This window comes from Oryx dammah, unplaced genomic scaffold (assembly GCF_014754425.2).
Source record: "Oryx dammah isolate SB20612 unplaced genomic scaffold, SCBI_Odam_1.1 HiC_scaffold_28, whole genome shotgun sequence".
Classification (NCBI taxonomy): domain Eukaryota; kingdom Metazoa; phylum Chordata; class Mammalia; order Artiodactyla; family Bovidae; genus Oryx; species Oryx dammah.
In genome coordinates this window covers 93526332-93540946 of record NW_024070212.1, presented here as the reverse complement: position 1 = coordinate 93540946, position 14615 = coordinate 93526332, and the positions used below count along the sequence as shown (strand labels likewise).

At 33.9% G+C, this 14615-nt stretch overlaps 1 protein-coding gene across 2 annotated transcripts in view; it reads right to left on the bottom strand.

Moving 5' to 3' along the window:
* The window catches only part of FAF1 (Fas associated factor 1), a 472185-nt gene that overhangs the window by 133759 nt on the left and 323811 nt on the right, over positions 1 to 14615 (bottom strand). For both annotated transcript variants that reach the window (XM_040231204.1, XM_040231205.1), the window contains exons 10-12: positions 14000 to 14126; positions 13005 to 13068; positions 11774 to 11855 (exon numbers count right to left, since the gene is read on the bottom strand). In XM_040231204.1, the coding sequence (XP_040087138.1) occupies positions 11774 to 11855; positions 13005 to 13068; positions 14000 to 14126 (273 nt within the window). The remainder of the gene's footprint in view (positions 1 to 11773; positions 11856 to 13004; positions 13069 to 13999; positions 14127 to 14615) is intronic.

Sequence of the window (14615 nt, the reverse complement as noted above, 5' to 3'; positions counted from 1 at the left end):
CTGACACTGTTAAACATGAGATGCCAGGAAAACACACTTAAAAAAAAATCTCACTTTAAGCTCTAAACTGTGAGAAAGGAGATGATACAAAGAGTATCAGAGAAGGATCTTCAGATTGGGGGTATTCCCATAGTAGCTTTCACAAGAAAAACTGAAACATCTTAAAATAATCTTTTCTCCCAAACATAATAATGCTTTCAACTTTCAATGAAAATTTTTTCTTCTGCTATTATGACAGGTAAAAATAGGTAAAATGTTAAGACTTAATAATATGAAAATGCTACTAAATTTTGGTTACCTAAATCTCTGATTAAACTATAGGCACCTAAATGAAACCTCTCCCAGACTCAGATTTCTGATTACTTTATTGACTCAACTAAACACAGGCCAAAACAGTGAGAACTGGGTTGAGCATATCATAAAACTGCTTTTGTGAAGAAAGGGCATTTAGTACATAGAAAAAGCATAGGAAAATGTTTTGTTTTCCATTACTATAACCATTTTTCCCTTTGGCCCATTAATAATTCAGTTCAACAACATTTACAGAGTGCCTATGTGTTAGGCATTGAGAATATAAAGATGAATAAAACAAAGTTCCCGTGCTCTCTAAAAGTTGGGGGTCCGGGGGCAAATGCGGAAAGCAAAAACTTAACTGCAGTATCATATGAGAAGCAGTAAGAGCAGGGCATTTAAAGAATGTACATTTTATTTGTCCTTTCTAAATTGGCAGAGAGAGTGTAAGCCTGGTTGAGGAAAAAGGCAAGCAGCCTAGCTATATTCTCCTTAGGCTCCCTCTTTGTGATCTAGGTTTTGGTAACAGTAAAAGGAAAGCCTCCAAGCATTAAAGTAACAGAAAAAACTGTGCTAAACCCAGTTTTGCCACTTAACAGCTGTGTAATTATGGAGGCAAGATGTAAGGATTGTGGATATAATAGGTAAAATACCTATTTACAATGTGTGGCCCGTAATAAGTGCCAAATAAAATGCAGCTGTTAGGCTCAAGATTCTGAAAATATCCATGCAAAATAAAGGATTTAAAGGCCATTTCAAGATAAATTATAGCCATAAAAATACAACTCCTTCATTCCTCCTACTAGTGTTTGGGATGCTTAATTGTGTCCGCAATTTCAGGGCTTCACTAATCTTCATATTCAAATCCAGGTGCTAAGGTACTAAGTTGACTCTTAGAAAATGCCAGGCTGCCAGCAACCAATGTGACCTGGCCCTGAGCTACAGTAGCTATTGTATTTAGACACTCAGCATCACAGAACTACAGAACAGTAGAGCTGGAAGAAATGAGCTGGCTAAGTCTCAAAATAAGCCAGGCACAGAGCAGACACTCAGAAAATATTTGCTGATGGACTGAAAAGAAAGTTGTTTAGTTTCTTTTTAGGTACCAGAATATCCGTCATTTGTGTGTTCAATGATTTTGAAGTTGATATGACAAATGATTTCCAGAAATGGTATTTCATATGTTTTTCAGTATAAGAATTAAATTAAAAATAATTATCTTTGTGTAAACTGGGACCCAACTTTATTTCTCCATTTTCAGTTTCCCTTCTCCTTTTACATCATCACCATAATAGAATCATCACTCTTCTTTTAAGTTTGGGGGTGGTTTATGATACAAGCCACTGATAAACTGATACAATAGTAAACACTCTTTTATATTTTACCTAGATTGATCAATTATTAACATTTTGCCATATTCACTCAATCATTCTTTTCATGTTTCTTTCCCTGAAACATTTAAAGCTACACATATCATGACACCTCTACTCTAGTGTCTGTCTCCTAAGAAATAAGGATATTCCCTTACATAATCATTATTTCTTTACTCACACCTAAGACATTTAATATTGTTTACAATATTTACAACTTGATATTGTACAATTATCTAACACAAAACCCATATTCAAATTTCTCCAGTACCTCAAAATGACCTTTGTAGCTATCTTATTTATTGTTTTAAATCTAGGCTCTAATTAGTTCACGGCCAGTTCTAATCATCCCAGTTCACTGCCCACTTCTACAATCTTGTTCCTATATATGGATATTCATAGATCCAACCAGCATCCAACCAAGACTCAAGCACACAGTAAGAACTGTGGCACAGTAGTATGAAGCTACATTGTCTGGAAACAAATTCCTGCTTCACCACCTCCCAGCTCTGTGACGTTGGGAAAGCTATTTCTTTTCTGTGCCTGGGGTGACACATAGCTTTGGAAGTCCAACACTCTTAGATGGGAGTGGTGACATGACTAATATATAGAGGGGGTCCTTGCGTCTAGGTATGAACAACAGACAGGCTGCTTCTTTAGGAAGGTGATATTTGAGCTGAAATTTAACTTTAGGTGATAGTGGAAAAAAGGAAGAGTGAAAAAAGAGTAAAAGCAAAGAGAAAAGGTTGGGAAAAGGCCCTGTGATGTCAATGGCCTGATGCATTCAAAGAACTCCAAGCTAGTAATTTTGAAGAGTAAAGAATCAGAGTGCAGACTGATTTTGGAGAGAATTGTGACACTCTTGTCTTTTTTCTTTTTTTTTTGCTCCTAAAACCGAGTTGAGGGACCAACTGATAGCAACCAACTAGAGAAGTTCCAAAAGAAAATAGCCAGCTAGTGAAGATGAAGAGGTGCTAGGATGGTATCTTTTCCCTCTTACTTCCTAAAGCAGATGTTGGAATGGCACTCTTGAAGACACAGTATATGTCTGAGATGTATTTGAATCTCACACTGGGAGATTGCTCATGTGAAAGTCATAAGTTAAACAAACAAACCAAAAAGCCTAAAGCAAAATTAAACTCTCTTCGTAAAATAAGCTAACAAGTGTTCACTGGGTACAGAGCTTTATCAGTTTGCATTGTTCAAACTGTATTACTCAGGTCATAAAATATCTTTGAGAAAGATAACCATGTGCCTAAAGTTCTTATGAATAAGGAAATTGGAAGCCTGGGACTTCCCTGGTGGTCCAGTGGTTATGAATCTGTCTTCCAATGCTAGGGACACAGGTTTGACTCCTGGTCAGGGAATTAAGATCCCACAAGCCGTGGGGTGACTAAACCCACAAACCATAACTAGACAGCCAGTGTGCTGAAACTAAGAGCTGAACAGTGTGCTGAAACTACGAACTAACAGTCAAAATAAATAAATAACTATAAAAAAAATAAACTGGAAGCTCAGTTGATTGGCTGTTATAGCAAACTGACTGTTTTTACTTTTCTTTTCTGTGAAATATTTACTTATATTGTTTGCCCCTACTGGGTCATTGTCCTCTTTTAACTGATCTTTAGAGTTCTTCATGGGGCTTCCTGTTCTTCGTAAGTGTATATGCTAGAGAAATTAAGTTCCCAATACTTCTAATAAAGATACTAGGCCCTGCTTAACATCAGAGATACTTTGATTTTCTTAATATAGTTATTTATAAAAGACTGTAAATGACAAGGCAAATATAAAACCAACAGGTTCTATTGAAATGCTTCAGAGGAAAGAAAGGTCAGAACACATTAGTGTAGGTCTATGACAAAAGCAGTATTATTCTGTTTTGTTAGGCACTCCAAGAGTGTGGGAGAAACAGGATACTAGAAGATACAAATGTATAAAAAGGTATACAAAAGCTAACAGGCTGTGAAATGCAGGAGTCAAAAAGTTTGTAAACTACACTGTGCTATTATCTACTATGATTTTCTAATCATTGCCTGACACTCCACAATTACACATATACAAACATACATAGTTGCTCAGTCTCTGCCACCAATTTCTCCCTTTCCATCCATTCTATTGATACAAACTGCCACCACAATATTTTTCTCTGACAATGTCACCCTCTTCTTCAGCACTTTCAAAAGCTAACTACTACCTCACAATAACAATAGTCTTTAGCTGGCATTCACGGATTTCCATGTTGAAACCCCAGTCTACTTCTCTATTTCAGATTTCCTACTGCTCCTTTACATTTACCAATTATGTAGACCAATTCATCTTCCCTAGTATGTGCATCTGAATAACTTGGTTACTGTGAAGGTAAGGATTCATTATTTCAAGCTGGGTTAATTGCCAAGGTACTTTAATCTCCATTTCAGAGAAAATGTTGGCTTATATAGTCAGTTTCAGGTTCCAGGTTCAAATCCAAATCTGCCTGATTTATTCAATGTCCATCTACTAAAAGCAAACAATCTTAAAGATGTTTCACAAACATTTTGAAGATGTTTTACTTATATTAATTTCTTGTTAACCTTGTGAGGTATGCACTACAATACAAATTTTTAAGTTGATGCTCAGAGAGATTGAGTAACCTAATTTTAATAGCGCACGGCAAGTAAATGGGGGCTCAGAATTAAATATAAGAATTCCCATTATGTCTCTTTCTACCATACTCTTTATATTTAAATGAAAATGTTTAAGATTAGATATAGAACAAATTTCTTAAATTTACAAATGAATACTTAAGAGATCCAATTTAGCTTTTTATCCTTTACAAATAGGTAGTATGAGTAACAGACACTTTCTAGGGACAGGGAGGGCTCCTTAAGAGAAATGATACAAATATGACTAAAGCCCACTAATAAAAATCAGCCTTGCTTTTCAGATTTTAATAAATTTTACCTATATAGCTGTTTTGAATATGGTTATATGGCTCTCAAAAAATGGTGAACAGCAATAAATTGAGAAGAATGCTTCACACAGCAGCATATCTTAAAACTAATTAATTTTAACTAATTTTAAAAAGTTTTATTATAAACATTAAAGATTTTTACAATCTTAATTAGGTAGATCTGATAACTCAGAGAATTAGAGGCAAATTCTAGATAAGGTGCTAACTATATACTGTTTAGTGGAAATATCTAATTACAGAACACCATATTTAGTATGGCTGCACTTCTATAAAACCCAGCAACATTTTTACTGATATAGATGTTTGGAGACTTTTCTTTTTTAAACCACATTTAAAAGTAAAAACATTTAATAGTGCTTATTTTCAGGTTTAGGATTATGAGGTAACTTAATTTGCTACTTTAAATGTATCTGTATTCTTTTCTTTTAACAAACACTTCATTTATATGAAAACATACTTCAAAAATTATACTAGCATCATAGTTCTTATCTCATACATGTGCCAGATGCTATCCTAGCTGTCATAAAAAATTACTCTAAAGACACTGTCTGCCTTTAAGGAATTTAAATTGAAAAGAAAACAAAGACATGATGAACAAACTGCGTATTTTCCAAAGCACAAATAGGTCTGTTTGGCTGATTTTTCTGGATGATAGAGTGCTAGAAACTTACCAATCACGGTTCTGGCTTCAGATTTGATTAGTGCTTATTTCTTTTTAAAAAACATTGACTGGGGATGATATTTAGGTTATTCACTTGAGGAAGCAGAAGCAGCACTGCTACTTTGCTGCTCAGTCCTGTGCGACTCTTTGCCTGTCAGGCTCTTCTGTCCATGGGATTCTCCAGACAAGAATTCTGGAGTGGGTTGTCATTTCCTTGTCCAGCACTACTTTAAAATGGGCCAATTTTTAAAATGAGTGTAATAAAACCTGATAATGAACAAAGTACTATTAGAGCAAAGCATTCATTTTAGATCTATAAATGCTCAAATGGGTTCTCAAAATTCCTTTATGGAACTGTTCTTAAAGTTAAGAACAGTTTTTTATTATTTTTTTTATTCATGTACTGCATAAAAAAATCAGTTTTGGTATTTTTCAGATTATTTTCCATTGCAGGTCATTATAAGATATTGACTATAGTTTCCTATGCTATACAGTAAACTTTATTGCTTGTTGTATATCTGTTTTCTGCGACCCCATGGACTATACAGTCCATGGAGTTCTCCAGGTCAGAATACTAGGGTGGATAGCCTTTCCCTTCCCCAGTGGATCTTCCCAACCCAGGAATCGAACCAGGGTCTCCTACATTGCAGGCAGATTCTTTACCAACTGAGTTATCAGGGAAGCATTTGTGAGGAGATCCCACTTAATCCTCAAAACAACCATATGAAGTAAATACATATTATCATCAACCCTTCTTTTTTCTAGATTAGAAACAGGCTCATTATTTGTTTGGGAACACAGAGTTACTAAGTGGGAAATCAAGAATTGAAGCACTGGTTTCCTTAATTTATGTGTAATATTTGGAAACAGCACTGGGTCTGAAGATCTAAGGAAGTATAACAGGATTACTGCTATCAAAGCCCAGTCTCCCAAAGGGCAGCTGGGAAAAGGAACAATCTTTCACATGGGATATAAGCCCTGGCATTGGGGTTTTTACTGCTGTTGATTTTTAGTCACTTACAAATGTCTAATCATTCTCTGGGGGGCTTTTTGTTGTGAAGTGATCTTAGGGACAGCAGAACTGAGAGGTGGGGAGGCTATAAGGAGAAAAAGAAACTTCTTTAGGGGAAGAAAATCCCAGGGAATCATGGGTGTGGCTGGTGGTAACTTCTGCAACTATAATTAAGGAGGCAAACCACTGGCTCTTCCTTATCTATAGATAAAATGGAAGCTTCATTCAACAAATATTTTTTAAACACCAGGTAATGCCAGAGCATCACAGACCCCTCTATGCTCCTGTTGATGTTCTCAGCCTCATCATACCAGGCAATCCAACTCTCTGTCTTGCATTGTTTCACTCTCTGTCTTATTTTTTTGGTTGTATTTTCCCTGGTAGCTCAGATGGTAAAGAATCCACCTGTAATGCAGAAGACCCAAGTTCGATCCCTGGGTCAGGAAGATACCCTGGAGAAGAGAACGGCAACCCAACTCCAGTATTCTTGCCTGGAGAATTCCACAGACAGAGGACCCTGTCAGGCTACAGTCCATGGGGTCACAAACAGTCAGACACGACTGAGCACCTTTCAGCCTCAATTACAATCTGCTGGTATTTCCTTATGACCTTCTTTTGTTTAGAATTCTATTTGCTTGTTTTATTTATCTTACAAGATTTAGGTCAGAAGTACCTCCTCTAAAAATCTCCCTGAACTTCTAAGGCAGATGAAGTACCTCTCCTCTTTGCTCCTAAAGCATTTTACATTTACAGCATTTTATAGATCTATTTATATATTGTTTTATCTTCCTTACTAGGGCTTCCCAGGTGGTGCTAGTGGTAAATAACCTGCCTCCAATGCTGGAGATATATGAGAGATGCAGGTTCAATCCCTGGGTCAAGAAGGTCCCCTGGAGGAGGGCATGGCAACCCACTCCAGGATTCTTGCCTGGAGAATCCCAAGGACAGAGGAGCCTGGAAGGCTAGAGTCCATAGGGTTGCAAAGAGTCGGACATGACTGAAGTGAATGAGCACACATCTTCCCTACTAGACTGTGGACACATCAAGGACAGGAAACCTCAATATCCTAGGTCCTTAAATAGGCATACAATAAATATTTATGGCCTTCAATTCAATCAACATCCCTAACAGTTAAGGGCAAAGAAGAGATCATAAAACCAATTAATCCATTATCAGAAGTCAAAACTTTCCACGATATACTTAAACACAAGAACTTAGAATACCTGTTTCACTGAAGTTGGAGCTCTACTTTGAACAATATTGTAAATTTCTCATGAAAAAGGCAGAAAGAACTTGAGTACCCTCACCAAGTGCTCTCAAATGAAATCAGTTTGAAGCAGTTTTCATTAAGATGAATTGAATGTGTATCGTGAGAAACACTTTATCAAATGTAGTGTTTTACTTAGTGATTAACTATATACCAGTTGATGAAGCTCCCCAAATCCTTTGTAATCCCACCACTCCAATAAACATTTAATGAGTATATAAGTTCAAAAAGCCTAGCGGAGGATTTAAACCTTCAATCTTGTTTTTATTTACTCTTGGAACTCAATTTCTCACTTCAAGTGAAGACTGCTGGTGCTCAAGGCTCATCTGTTGCCCTGGTAAAATTAATGTGTCTCCCACAGTTTAAATTAAACATGTAATGTTTAAGATGAAAGAAATTTAGTAACAATCCCATAGTATCGGTCATACTTGCCTTAAAATGTTTGAACATAATAGGAAAACTCTTTTCTTAAAAATGATTCATTCAGAAGTTTTTTAAAAAAATATCAAAAACAATTTCTTTTAACTTTCAAATGTGCAGTCTGAAAGAAGAGATGAGTTTGATAACTGAATACAGTAGTTTAGCAATTAGCACTGAAAAGGTTCTGGAAGTAAGATGGTATAATATAAAACACACTTTTATATGTTACAACACCTGCACTTTTACTTGGCCTCTACTGCTTACCCTTGATTTGCCTTTGGTTAAGTCATGTAGCTTTTCTGAGCTTTCTCATCTCTACAATTGGAATACTGATATTATGGATCCCTATCTCACTGGTTTGTTGTGGGGTTGAAATGAGATTGTATGCACAGGAAAAAGCTTCACAACCATAGTACTCCATATAAACCAAAAGCAGTAGTACTATTTCTATACTTTCTAGACAATTGTTTTTAATTTTAAAGGAATATGTATATAATTTGGTTGATGATGTATATAATTTGTATGTATATAATTGTATGTGTATAATTTGATATGTATATAATTTGGTAAACTATGATGACTAAAATAAATGTTTCTTCTCAGATTTAATTTTGAATAACTTATCCACTATGCCAGATAAATCTTAAGTTTACAGCAATGTAATACATGATATATAAACTGCTATTGACCTTCAACTTGGAAAAGAGAAATGAAGAAAGAAAAAAATCCCTGGACAAGCAGAAAAAGATAAAGATGGTTTAGGAGTCCAAACAAGTCAATGGATTTTGGCATCAATCTAATATAAAACAACACATTTAATTACATGAACCAATGACTTTCAGTTGTTAAAATACTAATTCACTAATCAAAAACAAACAATCAATTGTTTCATTAGAAATACCAGAAATTATTAAGAGTTTATGTTCCTCTGGGGATCAGCAGTCTGAATAAATCCAAATCCCAATTTACTGTACAAAGGCAAAAAAGTTCTTTCATCTATTACATATTGTATATTTAAATAAAATATCATCACTGAAAGTTATAATGTTTCTAATAGCTTTTAAAATGGAATTCAACAGATGACTATGCCTGTTTGGGAGCTATATTTAGATTATAAAAGACCCTTGTATTTTCTGGTTACTCCAACTGCTTAGCAATCTTGCTGGAAAGCAGAGACAAATTCATCCTAAATACATTCATACACAGGAATGAGTTGAAAAATAGATTATTTTAGAACTATAAATATTCTTTCAAACATATTTATGTTCAACAATAAGTGATTGTTTAAATAAAATAACATCTCCATACAATGATGGACTCTATAACCATTAAAAATCTGATTATAATAAAGTATTCAGCATTATTAAAAAGCACTCTTGCAAAAAAAAAAAAAAGAAATTCACCTGAATCTAACAAAGCTTTAAGCCTTAATATCCATTTCTCAGGAAATACGGAGATAGAGGAACAAGTTAAATAATATCACAAGGAAACAATAAAACAAATCAAGAATTTAGAACAATGTGTAATCATCCAACATGATTTCTTCACAAAGCAAATGTCATAAAAACAGGCGGTGGGGAATAAAGGGAATGTTTGCTTAAAAGGGTGTAAGAAATCTAACTAACATATAATTTGTTATCCTTGACTGGATCATGGTTTCCCAATCCACCAGTGAAGTTTGAATATGCACTGGATACTAGATGAAGTTATTGTTAATTATGTTACAAGCAATATTGGTATTGTGATTCTGTAGGAAAATATCATTATTTTTGAAAAGTGTATGCAGCTGTTTTTATCGGTAAACTATGATGTCACCTTGAAATGGCTTAGCAAAAATAATGAATATATAAGGGTATCCTAACTTATGCAGTTTAAGTTTCAATAATTTCAAAAGTTTAACTGCTAAAACTTAAAAAAAATTTGCAACTTAGATTTCTTTTATATTTGCTTTTATGAATTTTGAATAATAAATTCAAAATTATTTTCTGTTCCAGTCAAAGTTTGCCATTTTCAATCAGAGGGACTGAAACAAAAACTTACCATAAAAATTTATTAATCAAAATCATAAATCTAATAGCATAAATAATGTAAATAATTAAACCTCAAATGCTGCTTCTTTATAAGTATGTAGCAGTTAAACTTTTGAAGTTATAAGGCTTAAAATTCTATTAAAACTTTAGGATGTCCTGTATATAAAGAACCAAATATGGGGTAAAATTTTAGTGATTATTAAGTCTAGGTATAGGTGATTTGAGTGTTTATTGTACTATTCCTTTACTTTTTCTGTATTAAAAATTATTTTAGTAAAAGTTGAAATATTATAAAATATAATTAAGGAAATGATCATATAATATTAAAAGATGAAAATAAGCTGTTTTAACAGGATTATAACATGACCAATTTCTTGTTAAATGTGTAAATGGGTTCAACAAAATATATAATAAAAAATGGAAAGAACATATCATAAAGCTAATCTGCTAATTAGAATGTATTCTTTGTGCTTTTTAGTATCTTCCAAAACCTGTATAGAAACTATAACACTATATTATTGTAAATATATGTCTTCAAAAATAAAATCCATTTAATATAGTTTTAATAGTTAAAAAATTGATGGTTAAAACAGACTTTACATGGGCTATTCAGCTATTCTTAGGGTAAAGAACAGTTTATGTTTCTTAATCTACTTCATTGAGCTATCAATGACAGATTTAAGTTGATCACTAATTACTGTCATGGAATTCCATTTTTCAAAGTTGTTTTATTTTTTTTTAAACATAACCACATTTATTTAAGAATGCATTCCAATATTAAATGGCAAAATTCAACAATGCAAAAACCACAATTACTTTTGCACCAACCTAACAGTAAATTAATTATTATTTTTCTTTAGGTCATAAGTAGAAACTAGAAATTCCAGAGCCATCCTTGTACTCTATTCTCAAAATTCCTAATTCCAAAACTTTTACTCTAACTCCATCTACACATTAGTCCTTTCTTCCTCCCTTTTTTCCTTTATTCATTAAACATTCAGAGTATTTACCTAACCAGGTAAAGAGCAAGATGAAAGATATTCTTAACAGTAAGGCAGCATTAGAAAAGAGTAAGATTATGGGGAAATACAAATAGTATACTACTGCTACATTAATTAAGTGTAAGACAGGAAATGGGAAAAGTTGAAGCTGTACAGGTAGGCAAGAGCCAGATAACTGAGGCCTGGACTGCAGTGTCAACATATAAATAGAATAATCGCATAGAATCTTCTTGCTCAAAATATAACTACTGATTTTTTGTTACATATTTCAATCTTCTTGATTTTAAGATCACAAAGTTCATTTCTGTATTTGAAGAAAAATCTTCTTGTTGTCTAAAATGACTTTTAGGAAAAAATATTACAGTTATTAGATATATACTATTAGATGGAATAATCATTTGGGGAAAAGACTGAAGGACAAATCCTTTAGCAAGAAACTGTCAATCACATAACTAAAAAGAATACAAGTACATAACCTGGTCCCTTCTAAGCATGTCCACCTCTTTTTCCCCCTTAAAAAAAAGAAAGAAAGAAAGAAAGAAACCCTATTTCAAAGCCTGACAAAGTCTTCTGCAAGAGCCAGTAGTACCCTATCATACTACTGCTCTCTGACTGAAATAGGCATCTTGGTGATGCTTAGGTTGGGAAATGGACCAAAAACAAAATCAAGTCTTCAATCTGAAAAAAGCGGAAAACATTAAGCATTGCCTCAGGCCTGGTGGTAAACCTATGGGATGCATTGTTTAATTTTAAAAGGTAAATTGCACTTACATCTCGGGCTTTCACATAGAAGGCCTCTTGAAAAGCTGCTTCTAATGAGCCAATAAAAAATACAGGATGGCAGTCACCATATCTATAGGAAAAATTGCATCTATTAATTAAAATACATTTCAAATTTACTTCAAGTTTCACAAGTCTAACCAATGACTTTTAAGTAAATGTTGGGGCTAATGTCTCTTTCAGTATAGACAAACATTGAAGTATTTCTTTAAAGGCTTCATTAGTTTTTTGAACTCTTCTTGGCCTCTAGTGGTAGATCAGAACACTGGAATTTTAAGTACATCAAGCAAATGGACTTAGTAAGTGCCCCACTGCCATTTATAAGCAGTAATTCCTGGTTACCTATTTCCCTAAGATTTCCTGATTACAACAGCCTTAACTTTCCATTTTAGTTCATTTATTCTGGAAGTCCAACACAGAGAGAAAAGATGGTCCCTTGCTAAGTTTCCAAATTACATTACATCAGAAAATAGAACTAAAGAGAAATATCATTTACATGAAAATTTAGGTTTAAATATTTAAACACCTTAGGAGAATCTCAAAAAATTCACAGAAAAATTTGTATTAGACTATTAAAAGAAGAAATGCTAAATTATTCCAAAATAATTAAAAGATTCATTTACAGTTAAAAATGTTTAATTGTCTTTTTATCCAATAATTTAAAGAACATTTTGTTTGTCCTAGGATATACTAAAAATTAGTATCCTATACCTAGTCCTTTTGGACTTCCCTAGTGACTCAGCATTACAGAATCTGCCTGCAATGCAGGAGATGTGGGTTTGATCTCTGTGTTGTGAAGATCCCCTGGAGAAGAAAATGGCAACTCCAGTATTCTTGCTTGGGAAACCCCATGGTCTGAGAAGCCTGGCAGACTATGGTCCATGGGATCACAAAAGAGCTGGACATGACACAGTGACTAAACAAAAACAGCCTAGTCCTTTTGCAAATATCGTCAAGATATTAAATTAGTAATCCATTTATTATGCTTCTATAATGACACAGAGATAAGATAAACACATCTCTGAAGTGGCATAAGTAGTTTATAGTTATCTGATTGGAACACTCTATATTCACTATCAGGACTATATGTGTAGATAAATGTATACTTTGAATACTTTAAGGATAAATTTTAAAACAATCTATGATTAAAGTTGTTTCAAAAAAAAAAATCACAGTAGCATTAAAAGAACATCAATTTATATAGTTAATGTCCTAACCCTACCTTGAAGAAAACTCTGCTGTAAATTGTAATAAGGCATCTCCTTCATTTTCTGCGTTTTCTGGCACTAAAAAACAAACAAAAGAAAAAACAAAAAACAAAAAACCAAAACAAATAGACACAAAAAACAAACCACATAACATCTAATCCCACATATAAGAAATATATTTAATCAATAAAGAGGAAATAAAATTAAATTTTTACTTCTGTGATATATCTGAGAAGACATTTTAACTCCAGCTACATTAGAAGATTTTATCAAACCTTAGAAAAGAACCCCCAAAAATGTCAAGCTCATGAATTTTTGAAAACTGACACAATCTTGCTAGGTGTTCAAAATATGTGCCAGTCATCAATTATGATTTCAAAGTTTTCTTGAAAATGACACTTGTAATTAAATTATATAAAAAGGCTCTCAAATTAAAGATCTAATGGGAAAAATGAACTTTATGTAAATATCACATCTATTTCTGCCCATAAAGGTTCCCTAATTTCAGAGTAAATGAGTCGCTTATGGGCTTAGTTTAACAGTCATCTTGTATGTAGCACCACTTAAGATCCTACACTGCATCCTGTCAAGTGCAAGTGAGGGAGAGGATATAGTTTACTTTTTTCCCTCCAAAGATGGGTGAATGGAAAAATAATATAACTACTGATAAAACTGGTATCTCCAATAAGATGTGTGGTGGTAACTATAGTCACAAAAAGTACAGCTATTTTATCAACTTCCAGGCTTCAAGTAGATAGACGAATTCATACATGTGAAACAAGTTACATTCCCTTGAGTTTTTAATGAATTTTACTAAAGTACTGGGAATGGTTGGACTTAAGATCAAAACTTAAGAGGCTCTAGTTCCTATGAATAATGTCTGCTTGCTACATTTTATCTCTCCAAACCTGAAAGTCAGGAAGAAATTCTTAAGTTCATCGCTCCTCATAAGTTGCTGAACTAGGGGGGAGAATCATAATGCTGGACCCAAGGAGCTATTAATACTCACTCATTGGAGATTTTCTCAGGGCAGATGACGCCATGCCGAATACTTCTCCATCATCCACCCCAAATTCGGAAGCATCTTCAAAGTCATCTCCATCACTATCACTAACCATATGAACATCGGTGCTTTGCTATTTAAGAAAAGTCCTATAATTAGTTTCATACTGACTTTAGGAAATCAAATTCCTAACATACAAGTTATATAATCACAATAGGGCATTAGAATTATAAAAATTTTATTAAATAAGAAGCTATTTGCTAGAGTGAAGCTTAATATTTCTCATTTTAAGGCTTATATATATATATTAAATATATTTCTAATCTTGCTATGATACCCCTACTAAAGGATGGAGGCTGAGGGAAAATGAAGGATGCTTACAAAATCAATGAAGACTGACGTTTTTATCAGTTTTATCCCCAGCCTATAGTACACAATTAAGAGCACAATAAACAAAGGAAATCGGAGAAGGCGATGGCATCCCACTCCAGTACTCTTGCCTGGAAAACTCCATGGACGGAGGAGCCTGGTAGGCTGCAGTCCATGGGATCGTGAAGAGTCAGACACGACTGAGTGACTTCACTTTCACTTTTCACTTCCATGCATTGGAGAAGGAAATGGC